Raw genomic sequence first — 25,267 nt, 5'->3', positions numbered from 1 at the left:
AAACAAAATGTAAGTGTTGAGAAGTGTTATGTTTAAGCATGCAAAGGTTTTTCTTATGCTTTCAGGATTTGTGATGACTATCTAAGATATTTTATATTAGGAAAAGTTTGTCTATATAATTGGCAGTTTTTAAATTCTCAAGGACAGCTAGGAGGAAGAGGTAGAACCATTTCAGATTATTTTCATTTTAGAAGAGGATTTGACCAATTAGCACTGTGTAGCAACTGTCTTGTCTTAATTTATCTTCCAGGGAGGACTTTTAAGAATATGTGACAACAAAAGGAAAGAAGTCCCATATGTAAATATTATCTTCTACACTCTTACAGATTATTTTCCTAACCTACATATCTCTAAACCTAGAATCCTATACAGAGTAAGTTCTCCTTCAAATAGTAAGAAATTTCTAAGAAACAGAAAAATATAAGAAATCTAGGTTATAGTTATTTTTTTGCCTCTTATTATGAATAAATACTTTTACTTCAGAAAAGTAAAAAAGCCATCATTCACTGAAGTATTTTTGTGCTGTTCATGAGGGATTTTGGTCTACAATTCTTTGTTTCTCTTTCTCTGTTTTGTAATTTGTTGGTTAGATTTTGTTTTTAGGATTATTCTGAGCTTACAAAACTAGTTGGAAAGTGTTTCCTCTTTTATTTTCTGAAAGAGTTTGTGATTTTTTTTTCTTCTTTAAATGTTTTGATAGAATTCACCAATGAAACTATGTGAGTTTGGAAGACATTTAGTAACAAATTCATTTTTTTTTAGTAAATGTTCATATTTTTTGTTTCATCTTATGTCAGTTTCAGTAAGTTGTATTTTTCAAGGAATGTACCTATTTCATCCAAATTTTTAAGTTTGTTAGCACAAAGTTTTCATAATATTCTTTTATCATTTAGTGTCTATGGGATCGGTAGTGATGTCCCACTTCCTGATTTTAATAATTTGTGTTTTCTTACTTTTTCTTGATCAATCTGTCTGTGAGCTTATTAATTTTGCTGATCTTTTCAAAGTACTCTTTTGGCTTTGTCTATATCCTTTATTGTTTGTTTTATATTTCATTGATTTTGGCTCTTATTGTTATTTCTTCTTTCTCCTGCTTACTCTGGGTTTACCTTGCTCTGGTTCATTATTTTTCAATCCTTTTGTCAACCTTCGTATTGGATAATTTTTGTTGATCTATCATCAAGTTCACTAACTCATTTATCATCTACATTCTACTTTCAAACCTATCCAGTTAATTTTTAAATTCTAGTTATTGTGTTTTTCAGTTCTAGAACTCCTATGTGGTTCTTTTTTTTAATAGTTTCTCTTTCTCTGCTGAGATTTCCTGTCTTGTCATTTATTTCAGCATATTTTCTCTTATGACTTTGAATATCATTCTAATTGCTGCTTTAAAATCCTTGTTTGCTAATTCTAACCTTGAGTCTTTTTTTTTTTTTTACTTTTTTATTATATATGCAAAACAAAGGAAGAAAAAAACACTCTTCAACAAGAGTTACAAGACAGATCCCAGAGTTTATCATGGGCTACCATATGATCCTCTCAGATTTTTCCTTCTAGCTGCTCCAGAATATAGGAGGCTAAAAGACTTAAATATTTTTTTATCACCACAATCAACTTTTTAAGTTTCTTTTTTATGAAAAATAACATATATGCAAAAAAGCAGTAAATTTCAAAGCACAGCACCACAGTTGTAGAACATTATTTCAGAGTTTGACGTGGGTTACAATTCCACAATTTTAGTTTTTACTTCTACCTGCTCTAAGCTACCGGAAACTAAAAGAGATATCAATTTAATGATTTAGCAATCATATTCATTTGTTAAATTCTATCTTCTTTGTATAATTCCACCATCACTTTTGATCTTTCTATCCCTTTCTTTAGGGGTGTTTGGGCTATGGCCATTCTAACTTTTTCATGTTGAAAGGGTCTCTCACTAATATGCGGTAGGAAGATGAAACTATCTGATGTTCTGGAGAGGTTGGACCCTCTAGGTTTCAGAATTTATCTGGTCCAGGGACCTATGTGGAGGTGGTAGGTTTCTGGAAAGTTACACTAGTGCGTGGAACTCGTGTGGAATCTTATATATTGCCCTAGGTGTTCTTTAGGATTGGCTGAAATGGTCCTGGTTGGGATTTGGCAGGTTATGATAGGTAGGAATGTCTAACTGAAGCTTGTGTAAGAGTGACTTACACAATACCTGAATACTTGAGTTATCTTAATATTTGTCTCTATGAATTGTCTTTTCTCCTGAAAATGGATCACATTTTCCCTTTTCTTTGTGAAGTAATTTTGGATTGTGTCTAGTTATTGCTTTTATTATTAAGTTGTAAAAATTCTGGATTTTCTTATACTCTTCTGAAAAGTTTGAGTTTTTTTTTTAGCTGGCAATTAATGGTTAGACTCCAATCGCAAACTGTATCTCTTGGGTTGCAGATGTCAATCTAAAGTGTTTTTTAAAACCTTAACTGGGATGTTTGGAGTTTTCCTCTCCTGGTTGGAAGGTCAGCTGTTGATTTGAATTGAGTTTGTATGCAGAATTTATGGCTTCTTCTTTCTGATTCCATCCTTGCCAAGATTCCCCTCCAATTTTGTAGCGGCTTTGATTACCTAATGCTCTGCCTTCTGGTTCTTCAGGCCAGAAAAACTGAGAGGTTTTTTTTTTTGTTTTTTTTTTAATTTTTTAATCAGTTTTTTAGTTACTCTGCATGTTGGAGAGTAGGGTCTGCCCTCAGGCTAAAATCTGCAACAAGCTGATAACATATTTAAGGCCATTCCCCTCTTCTAAGTGATCATTCCCCTCCAGAATCAACCTGGTTTTTGTCATTTTCGAGTACTTTCAGTAGTCCATCCATCAATCCTTCCTCTCTCCCACCCTCCCCTCCTTCCTTTCCTTCCACCTGTGGTTGCATGCTTGTTATATGCAAGAAGATTGGTCTAATAGGAGGTTATTCAGTCAGTATTGGAAAGAGAACCAGAATTTCTTTAGCCCAAGAAAAGCTTGGTAAATGTGAAATGGTAAGTCTTAATGGATAGCTCATTGTTTTAAAATATCCAGAAAAGGAAGAGAGAAAGTATGATCTCTATATATGTATAAATAAACACACATGTACACATATGCATACATTTATATGCAATTATATTTACATTTATATGTATGATAAACATATTATCATAACTAAAGAAACTTTTTCTAATTCCAAAGTCTGCTCAATAAAACATTAAAATACATTTCTAGTGTAAGTATAGATAAATAGTTTACATGTGTCAGAAGAAAATTCTCAAAGTCAGAATATATGTGTGGGGAAAATAAAGCTTCTGGGGTTCATCTTCATTGTTTTCAGGGAGATTATATTAGCAGCCATTACAATTTAAAACCTGTATAGATTTGCTGAAACCTTGAGCTTATTTTCAAGATTGAGTTCTGTTGTTCATTATACATCTAATATTTTTTACTTCTGATGTGCTATGTTCAGTTAAATAATAAAGGAAATAAATTACAATATGAAAGTCCTCAAAATTCTGAATTTATGACCTAAAAAATTTCTGATGCACACTTTCCAGGAAAATTTCCATTTTCTAGGAATGTTCCTTTCATGATTCCTCTTGTTACACTGTGTAGGTCCTTTGTGAAACAGGAAGCAGAATCTATGCTTTGATTTTTATTTCTTCTGTGTGCCAGTGGATTTCCTCCTTGCTCTATCTCCTTTACTTTATATACGTTTTCCTCTCTTTTTTAAAAATATTTTCATTGCCTTTAATTTTTTAATCTTTATGTGTAGTAGAAAAGAAAGGTTAGGACTACTTATTACATTGTATGAATTTTTCTATTTACTATATTACACATTATCCCACATTATCCATTTAGCCCTATCCTTTCTTAGGGTCTGTAGAATATTTAAAATATTTTTCTCAATGTGTTGAGGGTTTGAATAAGTAAAAGCAAGGACTCTGTATACTCTCATTCTATTGGGAAGGTCCTGCTTATTGAATTTTTAGGTATTTCAAGATGTTCCAGTCAACTGACAAGAATTCCTCCTCACAGTGTCAGAACTGTAGTGATGATGAGAGTAATGCAGCTAACAAATAGTGCTGGTATGTAATTACTTTTGCATGCTTACTTCACCAGAAACTCTGTGGAGTGCAGTGGTAACATATTCCCTGTTAAAAAATTTGGAAAACCATTTGCATGCTTTCAAGGTTAGATTTTGATGTGATAATTCTAGTCAAAGAATGGAGAATATGGTTTTATTTTACTCAGATATGAAATTATACCAAGTCTAATATAGCTCTGTTTTTTAACTCTTCTAAAATAGAAAACTTAATTTGCATCCTAAGAACTTTTTAAATAATATGATAGTTGGTTAAACTCTAGGTTTTACTGTATTTCTTACTGTACAGCCATTATGATATACTATATGCTCTTTTTTAGTAAAATACCAGTCAAAGATATGAACCATACTCCTTTTGCATATAGCTTATCAGTGGAGATTTATTTGCTTTAAAATTTTTTACATGAATTCTTTAGCTCTTATGTTGTCTTAAGCCACAGATAATTATTATAGAGAATGTATATCCAGTTTAATGTTGGATATAACATATACAATGTTACAATAGGTTGTACTAATTTTTTGGAGTAAAGTGACCTTGTGTACAGGTTCTTCTGTGTAAATTATCAGTTAATTCTTTCGGATTAGTTGAGGGTAAAGAAAATAGAATTCTCTGCCATTTTACCATAGTTTACTCATACAAATGGAGAGATGGTTATTGTTATGAGACTAAGTAGGTTGCTACTTTGTAATAATTGAGTTTTGTTAGATAGGATGAATGGTACTTTAAAAATACTCTGATTTATACTTGGAAAAAAATGTAATTATGGTATGTATTACAAAGCATATATTTTATGTTGTTACTTGTGATTTTAAATAGCACCTTACTTTTTTTAGGTTGTTCTATTGTGTAAAATAAAGATGCTTTACTCTCTATTATCTAGGAGTATAGGTTTTAAAAACTGATACTCAGTAAATTATCGAGGGAGATTATGGAACACAGCACATTCCAGGAAAATCGTTGTTGTAGCAAGTTGCTTATTATTATTAGTGTGCTATTTTACTTTGTTTAAAGGGCATCTAGAGCTATTTGAACCTTCTTTTTTTCTGCTACCTATGATGTGTATTTGTAGATAATTTAAAAAGTCATGTAGGGTTTCTGTCTTAACAATGGCTATATTCTGAAGATGTCATTTTTGGAATTTTTCTATTGTTACTCATGTGTACAGTTTCATTATATGGATTCAAGATCTTAAGAACAACAAAATAAATGATTTAGCTTGGGCCACAGGGTCTAAGGTAGGCTTATAATTAAGGTTTAATTTTGTTTTCTGGCCTTGTAATTTAAAGGCATACCTATTAATATTTTCCGTATTGTTAATGTTGATCTATTAACCTAATATGAACAATTAGGCTTTTTATAAATCGTCATTGTAATAAAAATGATCATACTATAGTAACTAATTCTTGCCCCACACCCTTTTTCCACCTTTAGAAAAATTGGAAGCTCCACCACCTACCCCAGGACAGCTGAGATATGGTAATGGTTCTATATTTGTTAAATATTTGTGCATCTAGCTTTTGGACTTGAAATAACTGTATCATTTATTGATATTACAGAGGAGTCAGTGAATTAAATCTCTCCAGATAGAGTAGATCATCCTATTTATTATACTGAAGCACAATATTTATAAACTTGCTTTAAGAAATATTAGTGTTATAGAATATCTTATATTGTTAAAATATAGTAACCATATAGAAATAGAATTATACTTATGACAGAGGTTTTCTTAATTCCCAGGAAAAATGATATTTACTTTAGTTTGCATTTAAGTTAGGTAACTGCAGAACTAGAATTTCTAGGCTCAAGGCTAGCTAAAACTATTCTCTGGTGAAGAAATTACTTCTGACTAGCTATTTGCAATAATGAAAAAAGTGAAGTTCCTTTAAAACTGTCAGGAAGATGCCTTACAATAATATTACTGGTGTGCTTTCTTTACTCATGTGATAGGAAAAAATATCCAAGGGAGTACCAAAGTAATATAAAGCAACTTGAAATTCTATTATAAAGACAAAGGAAGTAAATAATTAAAATAAATTTGAGTTGACTGTAAATTAAAGCTAAATATTAGAGTGATTTGCTAATGACTGTTAAGTTATCTAATAGCATTTTCAAATGGAAACACTATATAATAGTTATATACTGGAGAACAAACATATAATTAAAAAAAAACCTGTTTAATAGTCAGTTCCTTTTCCTCTGAGTAGAAGATAATTTATTTTAGAAATTAGTAACTTTCCCCCAAATACCAAAGCAATTTAAGAATCCTTTAAGGCTTCTCTTCCACAGGTAATCTTCCCTGACTCTCCCTAGATTTATATAATTTTTATCAGTAGCGCCATATATATATATATATGTATATACTGTTATTGTATTTGTAAAAGTTGTATTGGAATTAACTGTTTGACTTATTATGCCTAAGTTCCTGGAGGGTTGGAAATTAAGTTTTATAAATTTTTTTTTTTTTAACATGGGCAGGCACCAGGAATTGAACCCAGGTCCTCTGGCATGGCAGGCGAGCATTCTTGTCTGCTGAGCCACCGTGGCCCACCCGGTCTTAGAAATTTTTGCATCTCAAGTGACTAGTGGACTGTTTGACACATATGAACATCCAGTACCATGTTTATTTAAATTCTTGAGAATTTATATTTATTCCTTTGGGTTAAAAATGAGTTTTTATTCTTGGGACACATTTATTTAGGTCTAAACATAAAAACATGATACATTTTATAATTAAATGATTATTATAGCAATATGCCTCATTTGATGCATTTTTTTATTAGGATAGCAGTTAGTCTAATCTTAATTTAATGAATTTAACATTTAATTTAAGATATTTGTCACTGGTCAAATTTAGAGATGCCATCAAATTAACCCAAAAATGTTATTAAGTAGCTCTAAGGATTTCATATTTACTCTACCGTATTTATGTTTCAAAGATGATTGTAAAACATAATTGGAAAACTTCTTTCCAAAGATATATTTAAGTAGCTTTCTCATCACTTTACTGTTTCATTTAGTAAATTTTAAAAGTCTTTTAACTTATCAAATCTATACTTTGTTTTTGAGAATTGTGATTGTGAATGTATTTTGGCAGCTGCTTATAAAACTTTGAAGGTCTTGTAATTAAGTAACTAGCCTTGAGCTAGTCAGAGGACCAAGGCTAGGCCAGTTTCATTATTGCTATTTGATTTTATAATCTTCAGTAGCTTTTAAAATTCTATTCTTGATAATTAAAAAGATGCTGCTTTTTATCTTAGACATCTTACTTAGTAACATAAAGAAATCTGAAATGACCTAGGTCTAAAGCCGTATTACTCTGAATGTGCCCAATCTTATCTAAAATGACCTAGAATATATAATATTTTCCCTTGAACTGAGTCTTTCATAGTGATTGTGGGTAGAAACATATTTTTACTACTTCATTTTATCCTTCCATGGTTGGGACAGATTTATCATTGTAATATCAAACTTTTATAATTTCTGGATTGTATTTTAATTATGTCCTCTGGACTGCATTTTTAAAAAAAATGTTCACAAAATGTACCACCTCTGGTGGTAGTGAACACGCATAACCAATTGGCTTAAAAGGACTATTTTTTTTTGATATAGTGTAAAACTCAAAGTTTTGATATTTGTCTAAAACAGTCCTCAGTTGAACTGATGTTGACTATAATTTGGCAGTTTTATAGATTAATTAGAATAAAATATTTTTACTACCCCCAGTTTTTAATCTGTTGCACAGTCTGCTTTCAATTCCTTCAATCTATAATTCTCTTCCTTTCCAGGTTAGTGGTCCTCAACTTAATTAACTGATATCTATTGAATATCTGCTATGCACTGGTCATTCTGCAATGTGAAGATGCAAATAAGAAAACATTGAGGCTACATGTATAAAAAATGTATAGGTATTAATTTATCCTAGTTACACTTGTATATACTCATAGGTAAACTAAAGTGTGCTTTTGGTAGGAAGAGTCCAAGTTACATCTAGATTTGAATCAAATATTGTTTGTTTATAGAAAAAGCATTTATGGATAATGATGGTATGAGGAGCAAAAGGGCTGCACACAGGTGTCTAATATAGATGAGATAATCACATTTTCCCAATGTTTGTTAAAAAGTCAGTAGTGAATAAAAGTGACCCGAAATTTGATTCAAATGATTTTCGTTATTTCAAATACTGAGATCAGTGTTCATACCGAGAGGGAAACAGGTTGATGACAGTAGCAAATAACAGGTAAAATCTGATGCTTACTTACTTGTTCCCTTGTTAATTGTATGTCTGAGAGTGTGTGTTGCCAGTAAGAAAACACAAAAGCCTAATATAATTTTCCTATGATTAAGTAGATTTGTTGGTCTTCTTAATATTATTATTTTCCAGTATACCTTAGTAAGATCTTTCGGCTATGAGAAATGAAAAGTAAATTCCAAAAATTCTCAAGCCTGTTTAGGAGACCTTAATCTTGTGGTCTCTTTCTGTCATTCTAAAGTTTTAGAATTCTTAAAATATATTTTTCTGTTTTTGATGTTTTTCAGTATTCATCCACAATGCGATACCTTTCGTAGGGTTTGGTTTTTTGGATAATGCAATTATGATTGTTGCAGTAAGTTCCTTTTCTCACTCCTTCTATTTTGAGCTAATAAAGAAATTGTGTTCTACATTTCCCTAACAGTTTGCATACTGTATGTATAAAGGTTTAATTAATATAATGAACAAAGCTAATGTTTACTGTATTTCATATTAATTAGGCTATATAAAATTTTAAGGTACCGAATATATTAATCATAAAGATTTTTGTATGGCATTTAGTCTATCACAAATACATTTTTATATTATCCTGTTCTAATTACAACACTCTTATTAAAGAAAAAAAGCATGTAAACTTTTTCTGATGTTCTTCAATTATATAGGCAGTTCTTGTCACATATGTAGTTTATTTGATTAATTCGTTCTTCAGTTTTCTCATGCAAAGTGTTTTAAAGGGTGTTCTGATATACAGTATAGTCTTCAGTCTAGGTATTTAACCCAAAGGTGTTTTAAGTTTCAATCCCGAACACTGAACATATCCCCACTTCGCCTTTGTTCCATGGTATTAAAGTTGTTCCCTTTTGCTGCAGTCTTTTTAATGTAAGAACATTCCTTAAAAATGTTGTTTAGTTCAGAAATGGCTGATTTACCATTCTTAGTGTTACACATAGCACCTTTTGTTAGTGGATACCAATATTGAGTCCAGATTCAAAAGTCAGAAATAGGTTCATGATTAAAATGCAAGTCTTCTACAACTGCCTAATGTTTATCCACTTCTTTTCTATTTTATCTGAATAAAATAAGTTGATCATAGTCTAGTTAAGTAGGCAATGGTCCACTTTCAGTATATATTTTTAAACTTGTTATGGGAAGTCTTTCCTTTCAGATACTAGGAGTTAATGGATTGAAAGTCTATTACTTATGTCCTGGGAGAGAGAAAATGTATCAATTATTTATTTTTTTTGACACCAAGATAGGAGTTGATTGCTCTTAGGTGGAATTTCTCTTAAACCCATTCGAGAAAATAAAAATTCTTTATAAATAGAAACTTTTCTGAGTTAGAGCTGAGAGAATTTGTTGTCACTCCTTAACTGATTCTAACTTAAATTTTTTTTCTATAAATGATAGTGATAGTGTAAGAGACTGCTCAGTTTTTAAAAAATGGAAGGATTTTATTATAGCTGTTTTAGAGGATTATTAAATATGAGGGAATACATATGAGAGGTATGTTTTTTTTTTTTTTTTGTATTTGGGAGGCTTACCTGTGCTGTAAATAGACTATAGAGGATTTCATTCAAAAATAGGGAAAGAATAAAGATTATAAAATTAGCTTAAAGAATACCTGAAAAAAATGGCTCATTCAAGAATGGTTTCATTTGACCTTATCTCCAGGTTTATGGGGATCAGACATCTAGACTGGCTAAGCAGTCACCTGGTTGAGGAAAGTACGGGGTTCACACAGCTTGAAAGTACCTTGCTACATAACCAATCCTAGAAGTCCCTCTAGTCTGTAAAGGTCTTGAAGATGGTAAGCACCCAATGGAGAATTCCTTAGCAGAATAGTCTAGCAAGACCAGATTTCTAAAGGTAGGCACAGATTAAATCAATGTCCCTAAAATACAATTTCAAAATGAAAGTTTTGGGACTGATTTCGTTTTCCTTTATGTATACTAGAACTATTTAGAATCATATTGTCTTACCTAGAACTACTAAAATCTGAGTTGACTGGATTATTTAATAGTTAATATAAAGCAAGTCAAAGTATAATGAAAACTTCATTTTGATGAGTAGTTAATGTATAAGCTATAGTTAACTCTTATGTGTTCTTGAATAGATTGTCTCAATTAATGCTTCTTTGTGGCAAATATTTCTTTCAGTTTTATATGACTTCATTTAACATTTTAGATTCTTTATATTGACAGCCAGTACCCATTTTACCATGTTAATAACCACTTTTTTTTTCCTCTCACTGAGGCCAACCTTAGATATTCAAAAGCTATAACAACTTATCTTTGCCACAAGAAGGTGTTGGGATGCGATATTTTACATAAAGAAAATTGGAGGAAGATTTTGAAGAAATCAGAATAAGGAAGCTGGGTAGCTTTTTAGATCCTGAATATGACCTTTACCATATGGTCTTATTATTTATTTTAAATAAATACCTAAACTAGCAGATATGCATTTAAATACAGCTTACCTCCCCCTCCAAAAAAAAAAAAAAGCAAAAATGCATTGTAGGTCCAATTATTGTAGTATTGTTTACTATTTTGAGTTACCCAGGCCTCTTTCATTATAATGCAACTGAGAGTACACTATTTTTTTTTAGGCTCAAGATGGTTCACTTCAAATTAGTAATACTTGTTACTCTAGTTTACATTGAAATTCAGTTTCAAGAACTTTTCACCAGTTTTTGCTTATATAATACTGAAATAAATAGTTTAAACCACTAACCACATATCTGATTTAAGAAAAGTGTGGCAGACCTGTCCTCTGATAGCTACAAACTAATCAAAGCAGTTAATTTTCCAGAGTGGCTTTGTAATAGAGTGCTGAGATTAAAACACATAAAAATAAGTTACTGTAGAATCCATACTAAAGGAAACAAAGAATCATTATTATCATAAGACTGTTTTTTACCTTTTTAATTTTTTTAACTGCCTCTTAACATTGTGGGACAGTTATGACTGATTTGAAATAGGAAGTTAAGGAGATCTTGAGTCTTCTATTTTACCACAGACATCTGAGTTTTTGTCCTTCCTGTTAGGTGTACTCTCCTGGCTGCTACCCAAGTTGTAATAATAAAAGCAAATTTCTAAATAGCTTCTTGAAATAAATTTGACCTTTACTGTTAGCTGCTGTTCATACTAAGTTTTGATTTCATAGCTTTTTATTACATTTTTATATTATTGAGTTCCTTTTTATAACAATTCAGCACTGTTTTTTAAGACTATTTTGCTTATAATTTAATTAGGATAGAATTTTTAGAATTTTGAAATAGACTAATTGTTTTAATGTGCTAAGCCAAATATGAGTTTAAGACAAATATTAGATTTATTTATAATTTCTGCCTTACCTTTTAACATAAAATTTGATATAACTTTGGAAAATAGTAAAGAAATAGGTAGTCCATTGCCTTCAAACCATCTTTGGCTTTATATGAGGTTTTTTACGCTGTTAGAGGAACTTCAAGTTTTTAAAATTCAGCCAAATTTTAAGCACTTAAATATATATATATATATATTGCAAATAGACTCTTCTTGCATTGTTTCCAATGATTTACTGCTGTTCAGGAGGCTGTATTTTTTATAGACTGCAGCTATCAGGCACCTCTCTTCTTTATTGGTGCTGTAGTTCTTTTGCATCCATATATAAGGATACACAACTTCATTACATTTCTCCAGGCCTGTTTTTTGTTTGTTTGATTGGTTGGTTGGTTTTTCCTTTTCAGCTTTCTTTCTAACTATTCCTCTTCAGTAATCCACCTTTTTTGGATAGCTTCATAGCCTTGTAATTTTGAGTGCCTGGTAGCCTTTTGTGCATCAGCCTCTTTGGTCCATATTAAATAAGATTTATGTCTTAAAGAGGTGAATCTCAAAGTCCTAGGGGAAAGAAAATCAAGGAAAACTTAACCCAGCTTCCTCTTCAGTTTTGTAAAGACCTGATGGGTACTACAATATTTCTACATGCCAGATAGACTATATTTTTGCCTCCACCAATGCTACTTGAAATTTTAAATTTTTCTATGCATTTTAAAGCATTAGTTCTCAAGAGAGCTCTTGGAAATTAAGTCTACATATGCAGCATTGCCCAGGGATTAGAAGTGGTTAAGAAACCCCAGGATTTCTTCTTATTGTACTTACTAAAATAGTTTAGTCTCTTCACTTCAACTACCTCCTCTTTAAAGTGAAGTAAAAACACTAGCTCCTCTTTTCTTTGAGGAATGATAATAGAGGTATAGAATGTCTTAAACTGTCTCAATAAATAAAATAATTCAGTTGAAAGGCAATGGGTCCTTCTTTTAACTATGAATTTATTGTACTAAATGTTGTTGCTGCTTATAAATGAACCATATAATATCACTACTCTGGTCAAAGAATTAATTATTAGAAGGATAATTTTAGAAGCTTATGATCTTTTGAGTCCCTAGAGACTAGTTTAGTCTGTCTTTTTTATGGAGTAAATAACTGGTATAAGTGTATCATTCCAATTTTTTTTTAACAATCAGTTTTCACGTAATTGTTCAAGTGCATCTTTTTTTCAGGTAGTTACAATGCATAATTTGGAATAGCCAGCTAAGGTTCAGTGAGTTACTTGAAATATTCCAAGTATCAGACATATTGAGAAAGCTGTAAGATTTCTTGACCCCAAACACCCTAAGCCAAAATCCTTAGACTCTGAATGTGCCAACTGGAACATATGCTAAGATCCTATTAAATTAATCCTGTATTAAATTTAATCCTATTTAAAAGTTAAATAGGATTGAGTTAGTCTTTGTGTGCAAAGAGCTTTAAAGCATCTTTCTCTGTGATAGAAAAATATAGATTCTAGAATCCTAATGATCTTGCTATATATGTTGCTATCTGTTTTTGCGTATGCATTGTTATTCTTTCATAGTCATTTTAGCTTTTTAAGATCAGTTTCTTTTTCATCATTTTTCAGGGAACCCATATTGAGATGTCTATTGGAATTATTTTGGGAATTTCAACTATGGCAGGTATTTAATAATAGTAATGTTATTAATGTTATTGGTTATATGTTTATAAAATATTTAAGCAGTTTAGGTTTGGAAGAGCATAATTTATTTGAATGGATTTACTCACTGAGGTATCTATTTGTCCTTAATCCTATTCTTCCTCTTAATTTGATATATGTACCACTTTCTTTCTGAAAAATTGTTGATACTTTATTTTAACTAATGGGGAGTGATATTCTGTTATATTGACTGTGTTAAAACAAGTATTTCTTTTAATGTAATATGTTACCCCCAAATCTCCCTAATTCTGTGTTTCCATTAAATTATGTGTTTTCCAATTGGGTAAAAAAATTTTAAGAAAATACAAGCTTGAAAATCTAATTTGGTTTTGTGCCCTCTCCCCCAATTACCATTCTGTTCTTGATGGTGGAGAAATTTGAGAATGGTTCTGTGTTGTGCTTATTAGAAAGCATGAGGTAGATGAATTAGAGACATTTCTTTTCTGTTTCTTGAATTTCAGAACCATACATGAGCTTTGCTCCATACCTTCCAAATGATCACATTCCCTTAAATGTTATCTGATAGATACAACTACAAAATAGTATAGATGTTTTAATATTTAAACCAAAATGGAAACTGACTGCCAAAACAGAAAAAAAAACAAAAAAACCTACCTCTAAATGAAGATAGAATACTATACTCTCAGAAGAATTGTGTTCTATTTTAAAATCTTGAGGTTCAGAGATAATCAGTTATTTTGGATATACAGTTATCCCTTCCACTTTGTGACTTTCTCCATCATGGTTTGATATATCTTGGGTCGACATGAAAAATTAAATGGGAATTTTGGGGGCATTTTGCAAAAGTCACAAAACAGCTGCCATGGGATTGGCTGCAATTAAGGCATTATTAATGAGTTGACCAGCATTAATGAGTCAACCATAAGGCATATCAAGAAGTAAGAGAAGGAAATGCACGAAGCTATTGCTGCAGCTATACCAACAACTGCAAAACTTTTGCATTAAACCACGAGACTCGCATTTCTCTCAAGTAGAAAGTGCAATATTCTTTTGAGTGTAGAATTGTTATAAGAAAGGCATTCTGGTAGACACTGGCATCATATGAGAAAAGGCTAAGTCCTTATATAACTTCCTGAAGGAAAATGAAAGTGCAGGGTCTACCCTTAGGGATTTTCAGGCCAGCCAAGGCTGATTTGAAAAATTTTTAAAAATTAGCCTATGCAGCTACCAATCAAAAGGCAGCTAGGGAGTTTCCTGAAAACTGATTGGAAACTACTTCTCTGGTGTGAAGGGACAGCCAAAAAATTTTATCTGGATTTTCCAGATCACAGGGCCCGCACCCTTAACCTCTACAATGTGGAAGGAATAACTGTATAGTTTGAGAAACATATATATTTAATTATGTATTTATAAATAATTTTTATATAATACAAATCCAGTGTTTTATTGATTACATAGTGATGTATTATAAGACTTTTTATGACTTTTATGTAACCATTCACTTTTCCATTTTTCAATATTTTAGCTGCTGCTTTGGGAAATCTTGTATCAGATTTAGCTGGACTTGGGTAGGTTCATTCATTTATTTTGTGTGCACTCTGTTGTCTCCTTTCTCCTATAAGAAGCATGAAAAAAGAGGACATGTATTTTTCTTTGCATTCTAGAACTGGAAATTTAAATGTAATATTCTAAATCAGTAATACTAAATCGTTATGTGCATCAGAATTACTCAGGGAGCTTGTGAAAATATAGACGCCTGGGTCGCCTGACAGACTTACAGAATTGGTATCTATGGAGATGAATAGGGCCCTCCCATTTGTGTTTAATAATCTTCTCAAATGGTTATGATATATACACATTTTTTTCTAAAACTATCATAATGTAAGCAAAATTAAATTTTCATTTACTGAAGTATTTATATGTATTTTGTGGACTTCTCCAGAAGTAAGGCAGGATTAAAAACAAGAACGTCTAAAATCATTCTACCTCACCCACTTTCCATTAAGTTCAAAGATAAGAGATCCAAAGAGTGGAACTTTTAAAGGGAATAATGGCCAAAAAATACATCTTGGGTTTGGCCCTTTTTTTCTCTCTTTATTCCTTGTGGCAAGAATGATAATGAGGAGTCATAATGAGGATGTCTGCTTCCTCAGAAGGTCCAGCTTTCCCCTTTCTCTTTTTACATTCTTTCTTCCAAGTGGCAGATAGCCTGGGGCTGCTTCCTGGGCCTGGGGAAAGCCTGCAGTATATAAATTAGACAAGTTGGCATTAATTATTGTGTAAACATGCACTCTCTTGCTCTGTCTTTAGTGTTGTTTCTTCCTTCGTTGGTTCATTAGAGAGGTAAATTTTGAGAATTTGGATTTGGGCTTGGTAAGCATCTCTTTACCGCAGTAGTCGCAAAGGTAGCTTTATAAGTCATCTAACCCTATATATTAGACTTATTTCCTGGATTTAAGGCCAAAGCTACTGTTAAAAATAAAGTTTCTATTGAAACAGGTAAAAAAAAAAGTTTCTTTTCTTCTGGACCAAGGCAGAAATTTTATGTTACTGGGTTTCCTGGCACAAGCTTAGCATATCACCCCTTAAACATTCCATTTCTGTAAACATTCCAATTTTGTTTCCAACATTAAAGGTTAATAATAATGTTAAAGCTACTGTTACAACTTTCTGACATATTTAATAGCATCATAAAATGATTATTTTTTTATTAGAAATGAAAATTTTGTTGTTTGTATTTTTAAGAACTATTCTTTACCTTTTCTTTGATATCATTAAATAACAAATATCACATTTTATCGATTCTTAGATGTATGTTTTTTCATAATTTAATACCTCTGATATTGGGGTCCATATTAAAATTGATAATATGCATAGTTTAATTTGAAATATTTTTTCTTTATTACAGTTTATTAAATATATTGTTCATTAAGTAATATCAACTTAGAATTAATAAGATATTTGAGATTGCTCTGAAAATTCTAGGCTGTTTTTCTTAGTACATCAATATTATGAATTTTGGAAACTTTTGCTTTATGATACCAATTATTAATTTATATCATATACTAAAGTGTTTTGCCTTGTACTTGGAATAAGTGCAGAAATTATAATGTTTATAAAATAGTTTTATATCCTTTGAGTTAGTTGCTTTTTAGGAATGGTAAGAATAATTGCACTGCACCAATTAATCAAGTATATAAATGAATAAAATATATTTAAATGAGGATATTTTATAAACTGGATATATTTATGCACAATGCAAAATGAAAAAAATTGTAAAATGATTTTTAAGCCAATTTCTGGAGCCAAGTACAGATATAACATTGTCTTCTTTACATTTGTAATGATTAGTTTTTTACTGTTTGAGAACATTTGTGTGTCTCTTTAAAAGCCTATATTATATTTTGCTTTCTTGTCTTGTTTTTTTTTAAGACTTGCAGGCTATGTTGAAGCTTTGGCTTCTAGGTTAGGCCTGTCAATTCCTGATCTCACACCAAAGCAAGTTGATATGTGGCAAACACGTGTTAGTGCACATTTGGTAAGTACTTTATATAGTTTATGGTAATAAATTTGGGTAGCTAAAGCAAGACACTGTTATTTGTCAGTCCCTTGAGAAATTTGAGAATAAAATTAAGTCCTTATTTTGTATAGTTTTACATGCCTTTTTTTTTTTTTTTCTTTTAATGCTTTATACAACTCATTTTATGTCAAGGAGTATTTGTTATGTGTTAGAGATTGGAGGACATGAAATGAATAATAAACTATACTTATTTTTTGGGGAACGCATTTAGATGGAGAACCAGGCATTTAAACAAATTTTAGTTAACGCAACATATGCACTAATAGAAGTGTGCATAAGATAGAACACAATACCACAAGCAAGGGAAATAACACTGTGGAGAGAAACGTTTTCGATTTCTTGGTGATTATTGGATTTAAGCTGATTTTTGAATTATTGATGATACATTTACCAGGGGAACAAGAGCATTCTAGATATGTTGACTAGCAAATACAAGGCATGATAAAAACAAGGTATGTTCAGAAAAATCCAGGAAATTAGGTATTACTGTAAGATATGCAGGAATTGTGAGTAGAGGAAGCAGTAGAAAACAGCATTGAAGGAATATACATGGATCAAATAGGAAAAACATTGTATTTGCTATGCTAAGGAGCTTGAACCTCACATCTAGGTGATAGCTAGCCAGTGAAGAGTTTTTCAATTGGAAAGAAACTGGATGGATCATGATGCCACCAATTAAGACTAAGAGAAAAATGAGAGATGAGCAAGCTTATAGGAAAGTTAATGAGTGCTGTTTTGGACATGTTGAATTTGAGATGCCACTATGGCCTTCAACTGTTGACTTCTAGTAGGCACCGGGATTAAAAAGCTAGAGGTCTGAATTAGAGATAATGGGTATCCTCATTCATTCATTCAACAAATATTTATTTACTTATTTTTTACTAGGTATAGACCTAGGTATTTTGAATACATTCGTTAACAAAACAAGATCTTTTCCCTGATGCATCTTATGTTACAGCAGGAGGGAAACAGACGATAAACAGATGACTTATTTACTGTGTTGGACGTTCCTAACTGTTACAGGGGGGAAAAAAAAGGAGATCAGAGTAAAAGAGGTTGAGAACGCTAGCATGGAGGCATGTTGCAGTATTAAATAGAATACTGAATACTCACTGAAAAGACATATGATAGTTAAAACCATGGGAGAAGGTGAGATTACTTAGGGAAGTAGTTCTCAAAAGTGTGGTCTCAGAGCCAGCAGCATCAGCATGACCTGGGAACTTGTTAGAAGTGCATATTCTTGGGCTTCACCTTATGCCTTGTATTAGTTATCTATTGCTGTGTAATAAATTACCACAAATGTAAAAACTTAAAACAACACATATTTATTATCTCATAGTTTCTCTGGGTCAGGAGACCAGGCACTGCTTAGCTAAGTTCTCTGCAACAGCTGCAGTCAACATCCAGGACTTGGTTCTCATCTGAAGGCTCAGCTAATGTTGTATCTAGTTCCAAGTTCCTTCCTGTAGCTGGCAGAATTCCTTTCTTTATGCCAGTGAAGGCCTCAGCTTCTTAGGAACCTTATTTGGTTTCTCAGTAACAAGAGAAACTGATTACACTCATTGTTTCTTAATCTCAAACTTTTTTTCTTCCAAGCTTTCTTTCTTTGGATCTTCTTTATCTGCTCCCTCTTCAGTGTTGAGGGAGCCCTCTTTCTCTAGGGTTCTTATTTTTATTCTGCACATTCCCTCTGAAGCAATAGTCCTCAAATTTTAGTGTGCAGTAGAATCACGCTGAGAGCTTGTTAAAATGCTAATTTCAGGGTCATATGAATCTGTGGCAGATAGATTCATGATGGCTCACATGATCCCTACTTCTTGGTACTCCTCAGTTTCTGTTGGATTTGGCATTGTGTTGTTCATTGATAATAATTTCTGAATAGTTTCCATGGACTATTGAGACAGAAAATATCAAATGACAATGGATTGATAGTTAATAGAAGGTAAGGAATGAGAGACAAATACAAAGATTAATCTATGTAAATTAAATTAAACTCAGTTTGTTTATGAATTCATTGTTGAAAGTAAATAGAATATGTGAATAAAAATGTGTCTGTAGAAATATACACATAAGTAAGATAGAGTTAAAATCAACATGCATAGGGTTTCAGTTCTAGCATGACAGCAGTAGGACCCGATCCCTAATGAAACTGATGAAAATTCTTTAAAAAAAAAAGTGCTGATTTCAAATCTCTGGAAATGATCCTAAGGGCATACAGCAAAGGAAAAGAAAAACACCTTTATTCAAGATTATCTGCTAAAATTTGATAAGAAATGTGAAACTCTGTAGTATTTGAGCCAAGACTTGGTTCCTTCCTCCTCACTCCTAGCTTAGTGAGTGGAAACTCCACTCCAGACTGTTAAGGTCATGAATAAAGGGCTTCCTTTCCCTTCACCTCCATATCAGAGGGCTATCTTTGCAGTATACTCAGGACATAATCATTTTTCATTTTGTTCCCAGCTGCAAGGTGCTGAGGCTAAGTTCTGGGTGAGGTCTGGGGTCTTTCTTCTGCTGCTCAGCCGGCACCTGTAGGATAGAGGCGCTGCCTTGGGCATGGTGTTGCTGAGAATACTGAGGCACTGATCCCTCTTGCCCCAGCTCATGGGATAGGGTGGGGCTCCCCACTGAAAAAGGCAAGCCAAGGAGTTCTGGGCCTGCAGCCCCTGCCACCCCCAAGCGCACAGTTTCTAAAAATGGGTATCCCTCAGAAGAGTGAGCCATCGTCCCTATCAGAGCCATGGCGCAAAGATTTTGCCTGGGGGCAGAAGGCGGCCATGTAACTGAAAACTCAAATTACCATATTAATAAAATAGTACACCAGGTGATCTTACAGGAATAAAAAGGATCTAAAAGGAATATCGTGAACAATTGTCTGCTAATGCTAGACAATTTAGATGAAATGGACAAGTTACTGAAAAGACACACAGTACCAAAACTGACTCTAAAAGAAATAGACAATCGTAATAGATTTGTGACAATTTAGTTGAAATGGACAAATTCCTGCCAAGACAAACTACTAAAACACACTACTAGAAGAAATATAGAATCTGATAGATCTGTGACAAGTGAAGACATTGAGTTAGAAATCAGAGAGCTATCCAAAGCATGGAGCAACAAAAGACAAAATAGATAAATTGGACTTTGTCAAAATTGAAAACATTTGTGCTTCGAAGGACACTGTCAAAAAAATTTTAAAATGCAACCCATAGAATGGGCAAAATTATTTGTAAACCATGTATTTGTTAAGGAATTTGTATCTAGAATGCATAAAGAACTCTCATAACTCAATCATAGACAAGTCGCTCTTATTACATAATGGGCAGAGGATCTCAATGGACATGTCTCCAAAGAAGATGTACAGATGTCCAGTAAGCACATGAAAATCAAAACCACAATGAGATACCATTTCAAATCCACTAGAATGGCTATACTAAAAATGTTATGTAACAGATATTGGCAAGGATGTAGATAAGTTGAAACTCTTCTGCACTACTTTTGGGATTGTAAAACCCTGCAGCCACTATGGAAACAAAGGTCAAGTGGTTAAATTTAAGAGTTATCATGTCTCAGAAGTTCCACTTCTAGATATACTCAAGAGAAATGGAAATATATGCCCACACTAAAACTTGTATGTAAATGTACATAGCAGCATTATTCACATTATCAAAAAGTGGAAACAACCTTTGTCCATCAACTGATAAATAAACAAAATGTGGTATATCCATATAATGGAATATTATTCATCCATAAGAAAGAATCAAGTACTGATAAATGCCACAACATGGATGAACCTTGAAAGCATTATGCCAGGTTAAGGAAGCCAGTCACAAAAGACCACGTTATTCCGTTTGTATGAAATGTCCAGAATAGGCGAATCTATAGATGTAGAAAGTAGATTAGTGGTTGCTTAGGACTAGGGAACTGAGGAGATAAGGGGTAATAACAAAAGGGTAGGAATTTCTTTATGAGATGATGACAGTGTTTTAAAATTGACTAGTGATAGTTATACATAACTGGGAATATGCTTAAAACTATTGAATTGTACATTTTAAATGGATGAATTGTGTGGTACGTGAGTTATCGCAATAAAGCTCTTATAAAAAATCACTTATATCAAAGTCTAATTGAACATTTAAAATTAGAGCAGGTGTTCCTAAACACAACATTTTGGACTTTATATTATAATACTTTGCATTTTATTTTTGTCACTTATGTTAATCAACATTAAGATTCCTTTTATATATTACTTATAGTTTTAAGAATGTTGTATTATATGTCGCGGGATGCTGATGGTAGTAGTTAATTGTTATTTTTCTTAAAGGAAAAGTTTGGATTTTTAAATCTGAAATCTCAATATAGTTAACTACGTTAAGCTGACTAACTTGAGTACCTCTGTAATATTGTTCTGTAAGAAAATATTCTCTTTAAAAAAAATATTTATATATATATATTTTTTTTTAAGCATGGGCAGACACCCAGAATTGAGCCTGGGTTTCCGCAGGTTTGCCGTATGGCAGGCGAGAACTCTGCCACTGAACCACTGTGGCTCACCCTTTCATAAAAATTTTGAGTAGAAGGGCCATTATTGTATTAAGTGTTTAATTTTCCAGAATGAGGACCTGTTACTGTTTGCTTATTAGGATTTTTCTTTATAAGAGTGAAAGTCTTTTAAGAAGCTAGAATATTACATTTTTACTTTTCCTCTTATTTTAAATGTGAACATATCTTGCAGTTTGTAAATAAATTGAAGTGAGACTAGCTAGCTAATATTAGTCAGAGCTGTTAGGAATAGAAGCATTCTAACATTCTAGCAATTTGGCTTAAAGTTTTAGCAGTATAATTAGGATCAGAAGTATATTTTCCCATGTTACTCTTTTCTCACATACTTGTTAATTCTATTTAATTTCTATTTTATAAACAGGTTCATTTTCCCCCTTCTGTGAGAAAACAACCTTAATTGCTAAACTAATATTTATTTATTCACTCAAGGCTGTAGATCACATAGCTGTTATAGCACCTACAATATTTGAGAGTACTTATTTTGTTTATATGCCTTTCCCTGTACACTTAACTAGAGGTTCCTGGAGGAGAGGGAAAGACTACATCAGATTAATCTGTCTACTGGTACCTAGCATAGAGTTAACCACATAGTAGAGTTTCAATAAATGTTTGTATGAAAAAAATGAAATTTTAAAAAGTATTTAACCTGAATAGTGATCATAGGAATGCAAAATAAACTAATTATTGTAAGCACAGTCATTTTATTTGCAAAAATAAAATTCAAAAATGTTAATTATGTAGGTGAGGTTTCAGAAATATATATGTATATATTTGTAACCATATATATTATGTTTGTATCATAATTGATTCATATATATGTGTAATTTTGTTAGGAGTAGGCAGTATGGCAATACCCTGTGAAGATGTGTAATTAGTCATATATTTGATTTTTAAACAAATTGGTAGAGGAAAACTATACACGTAAATGTTGACTGTTATAATTTACAAAGATGAGCAATTTGCAGTGGTTTTTAACAGTAGGGAGCAGTTTAGTACATTATAGACCCATCAACTCAGTGGAATTTAGAGATCTTTATATTAAACTTATGTAGCAGTTTGAAAATGAGTTTATTATAACACGTGGCAATGGGGGCAGGGGGAGGCAGAAAACAAAAGAATATTTACATAATAATGATTTTACTAACATATAATCAGATATGCATGGGCTAAACATGAATAAGAAATATATGCAATGGCAGCAAATATTTTGAGCGTAGTGAGGTTTTCTCCCACCATCTTCTGTTGTTAAAATGCTTTTAAAAGTAGTTTGCTATTTGAATTTTTTCTCTTTGATGTATTTTTATGACAATTAGAAGACAATTTTCCTGGACAATTTTGAGCTTAATTTTTTCTAGAACATTTTTGTAGTTTATTTTTATATTTAGTAATAATTATGATCAGAAGAAATGCAGACAGTTAAATGGTATAGTATGTAATAATTGTCTATTTTCATAATTTAAGCAATGCCACATCTTTGAGAGATAAAGTAACTTTAAAAAAATGTTCTCTTTTGTTTCTTTAGGGCAAAGCTGTTGGGGTGGCTATTGGCTGCATTCTAGGAATGTTTCCTTTGCTTTTCTTTGGAGGAGGTGAAGAAGATGAAAAACTGGAAAAGGAAAATTAACCCACTTAGAATACTATAAAAAGATGTAAACTAATGTACCTCAATTATTAAATATGCTGTCACAACATTTAGGAATTAAGACAATAACAGTGTATAGATACGGGATCAAATAACTCAGCATGTATTAGGGAAAACACTAACTTATTGTGGCTTAGGTCTTCTTAGGACATCTTTTTAAAAACTGTTTAGTAACATTTTATGTAGATTGTTGAGATGTTTTTTCATCAGTGACAGTCAATATTTTACCTTTTCCTTCTCTTTCTTTATACATCAAAAATATTATTTAAGTATCAGTCATTGATGTACTGTACTGACTTGGGGATTGCTTATTTAACACATATACATGCATGAAAGCATTGTTTTGTTGTTCCTTGGTAGTTAAAATTCAAACTTAGGATTTTCCAAATTACTCAAGATGTTTAATATCAGTTACAAGATTTTTTTATTCTATTTTAGGCAACATCAATTTTGTACTGTTTCACAGTCAGCATTTCCAATCATATAATTTCTGTCATTTTCTTAACTCACACTCTATTAAAAATGGACACAATTTTTAAAGTACTTCTATCTAATACTCATGTTAATTTTCTGACCTTACTGTCTTAGAGCCAGACGTTAATAAGAATGAACTTCTATGTTCTCCTTACTACACAAATGCATATATCTCTGTATATGTTACCATAAATATTTATTACTAGTTGATTTTTTTTTTACCTTAAATTTCTCAGTTTTGAATAATTATGGGGTGGGAAGAAAATTATTATTTTAGGGTCTTTTTAAGGGGACTGCAAGATTAGGATAAATTAATGAATTTTGCAATGATTACTTGAAAATTAACAGGCTAAAAATTACTTTTAGAGAAACAGAAAATTGGAGCTGTAAAAAGGTTTATGGTTTTAAGAGGTAAATTTGAAAGGTGTTTTCAAGGTTAATGAGATACAATTATGTTTGGAAGGATTTTGTTGTTCCCTTCCCCTGCCCAAAATGCTTTCTTCTCTGAACTGAATGAGTCTGAATACTCCATATGAATAATCTATAATCTTGATATCATTATATCTTGTTTAGTGGATTTTATTTCTGAATAACTTCTTTTGAGGTGAAAACTAAATATTTTACATTTTGCCTTTTTGCTATATAGTCTAGTAGTTAAAAGTTAAATGAAGAGGCATCCTTCCTTTTTTGGTCTTTTCTTTTGTGGTGTTTAAAGAAAATTCTAAGTTGAAGAAAGTTTTTCTAGTCTTGTATATCTGACAAATAAATATAGTCATATGTGAATCATTAGTTTTAAATTCTGAATCCTTAAGGATTTTTAGCATGCAGCCTGTTATAAATGCTAAAAAATTATTCTTACTTATAAGACATCATGGAGAAGAGAAACTAAAATTAAAATTATTATTTTGGCCACTATTCTGCTAAAGAGACACAAAAGAATCGAAATTTATGGGATGACTATACTTACAGCAATCTTATTTTAAAGTTTCATTTGCACATATTTACTTGAAGCTCTAATTTTCAGAGGAGCTACTTTTTTTCCCCACAAAACAATTTGTCATAAATTCCCTCCTGAACACTTAAAAATGATTTAGTGCTATCTTTTCATTTATAGATTTTAAGGGAAAAAAAGGAAATAAATTATACAGAATAAAAATATATCTATAAAGTTCTTTTTGATGCACAAATGATCTGACAGTCCCATTTAATCAAATTATAGTTATAGAACTTGAGAACCTACCCAGAAGTGTGGTTTGTATTTTCCACATAATCACCCACTCCTACCCCCAGAATTTTTTTATCATTTCAGATAATAGGATTATAGTGTGCGCATTAAAAAAAAAATGTAAATGTTTAATTGCTTTTGTCTCTAACTTGTATGTTGACGATCTTTCTGTTTTCTAAAAAAATACTTTATTGTGGTGCTTAAACTTTTTTTCTTTTTAATTAAATCCTATATCCAGAAGCCTTGCCTTTGAGTTTAGAAAGGGCTTTTGATTATTGGTTTCTTTTTTTGGCTCTTGAAAATAATCCAGTCCTACAGAATCTGTCAATTGAATGTCTTCGGGATTATTTAAAATCTCAAAACATAGACTATATAACCTTCATATTGAAAGATATTTTAATTTATGGGCACAATAAAAAATTTAATCATTCAGGT

General features: G+C 31.7%; 1 protein-coding gene across 4 annotated transcripts in view; it reads left to right on the top strand.

Annotated features, from left to right (window-relative positions):
- TMEM65 (transmembrane protein 65) overlaps positions 1-24,962 on the top strand; it is a 68,196-nt gene extending 43,234 nt beyond the window's left edge. For all 4 annotated transcript variants that reach the window (XM_077167605.1, XM_077167603.1, XM_077167601.1 and 1 more), the window contains 6 exons: positions 5,542-5,586; positions 8,647-8,714; positions 13,298-13,352; positions 14,877-14,919; positions 16,784-16,889; positions 23,014-24,962. In XM_077167605.1, coding sequence (XP_077023720.1) covers positions 5,542-5,586; positions 8,647-8,714; positions 13,298-13,352; positions 14,877-14,919; positions 16,784-16,889; positions 23,014-23,115 — 419 coding nt within the window. In that variant the 3' untranslated portion in view covers positions 23,116-24,962. The remainder of the gene's footprint in view (positions 1-5,541; positions 5,587-8,646; positions 8,715-13,297; positions 13,353-14,876; positions 14,920-16,783; positions 16,890-23,013) is intronic.
- Positions 24,963-25,267: the final 305 nt, after the last annotated feature.

The sequence above is a fragment of the Tamandua tetradactyla genome, chromosome 6 (genome assembly GCF_023851605.1).
Source record: "Tamandua tetradactyla isolate mTamTet1 chromosome 6, mTamTet1.pri, whole genome shotgun sequence".
NCBI classification, from domain to species: domain Eukaryota; kingdom Metazoa; phylum Chordata; class Mammalia; order Pilosa; family Myrmecophagidae; genus Tamandua; species Tamandua tetradactyla.
This window is presented reverse-complemented; position numbering and strand designations above follow the sequence as displayed.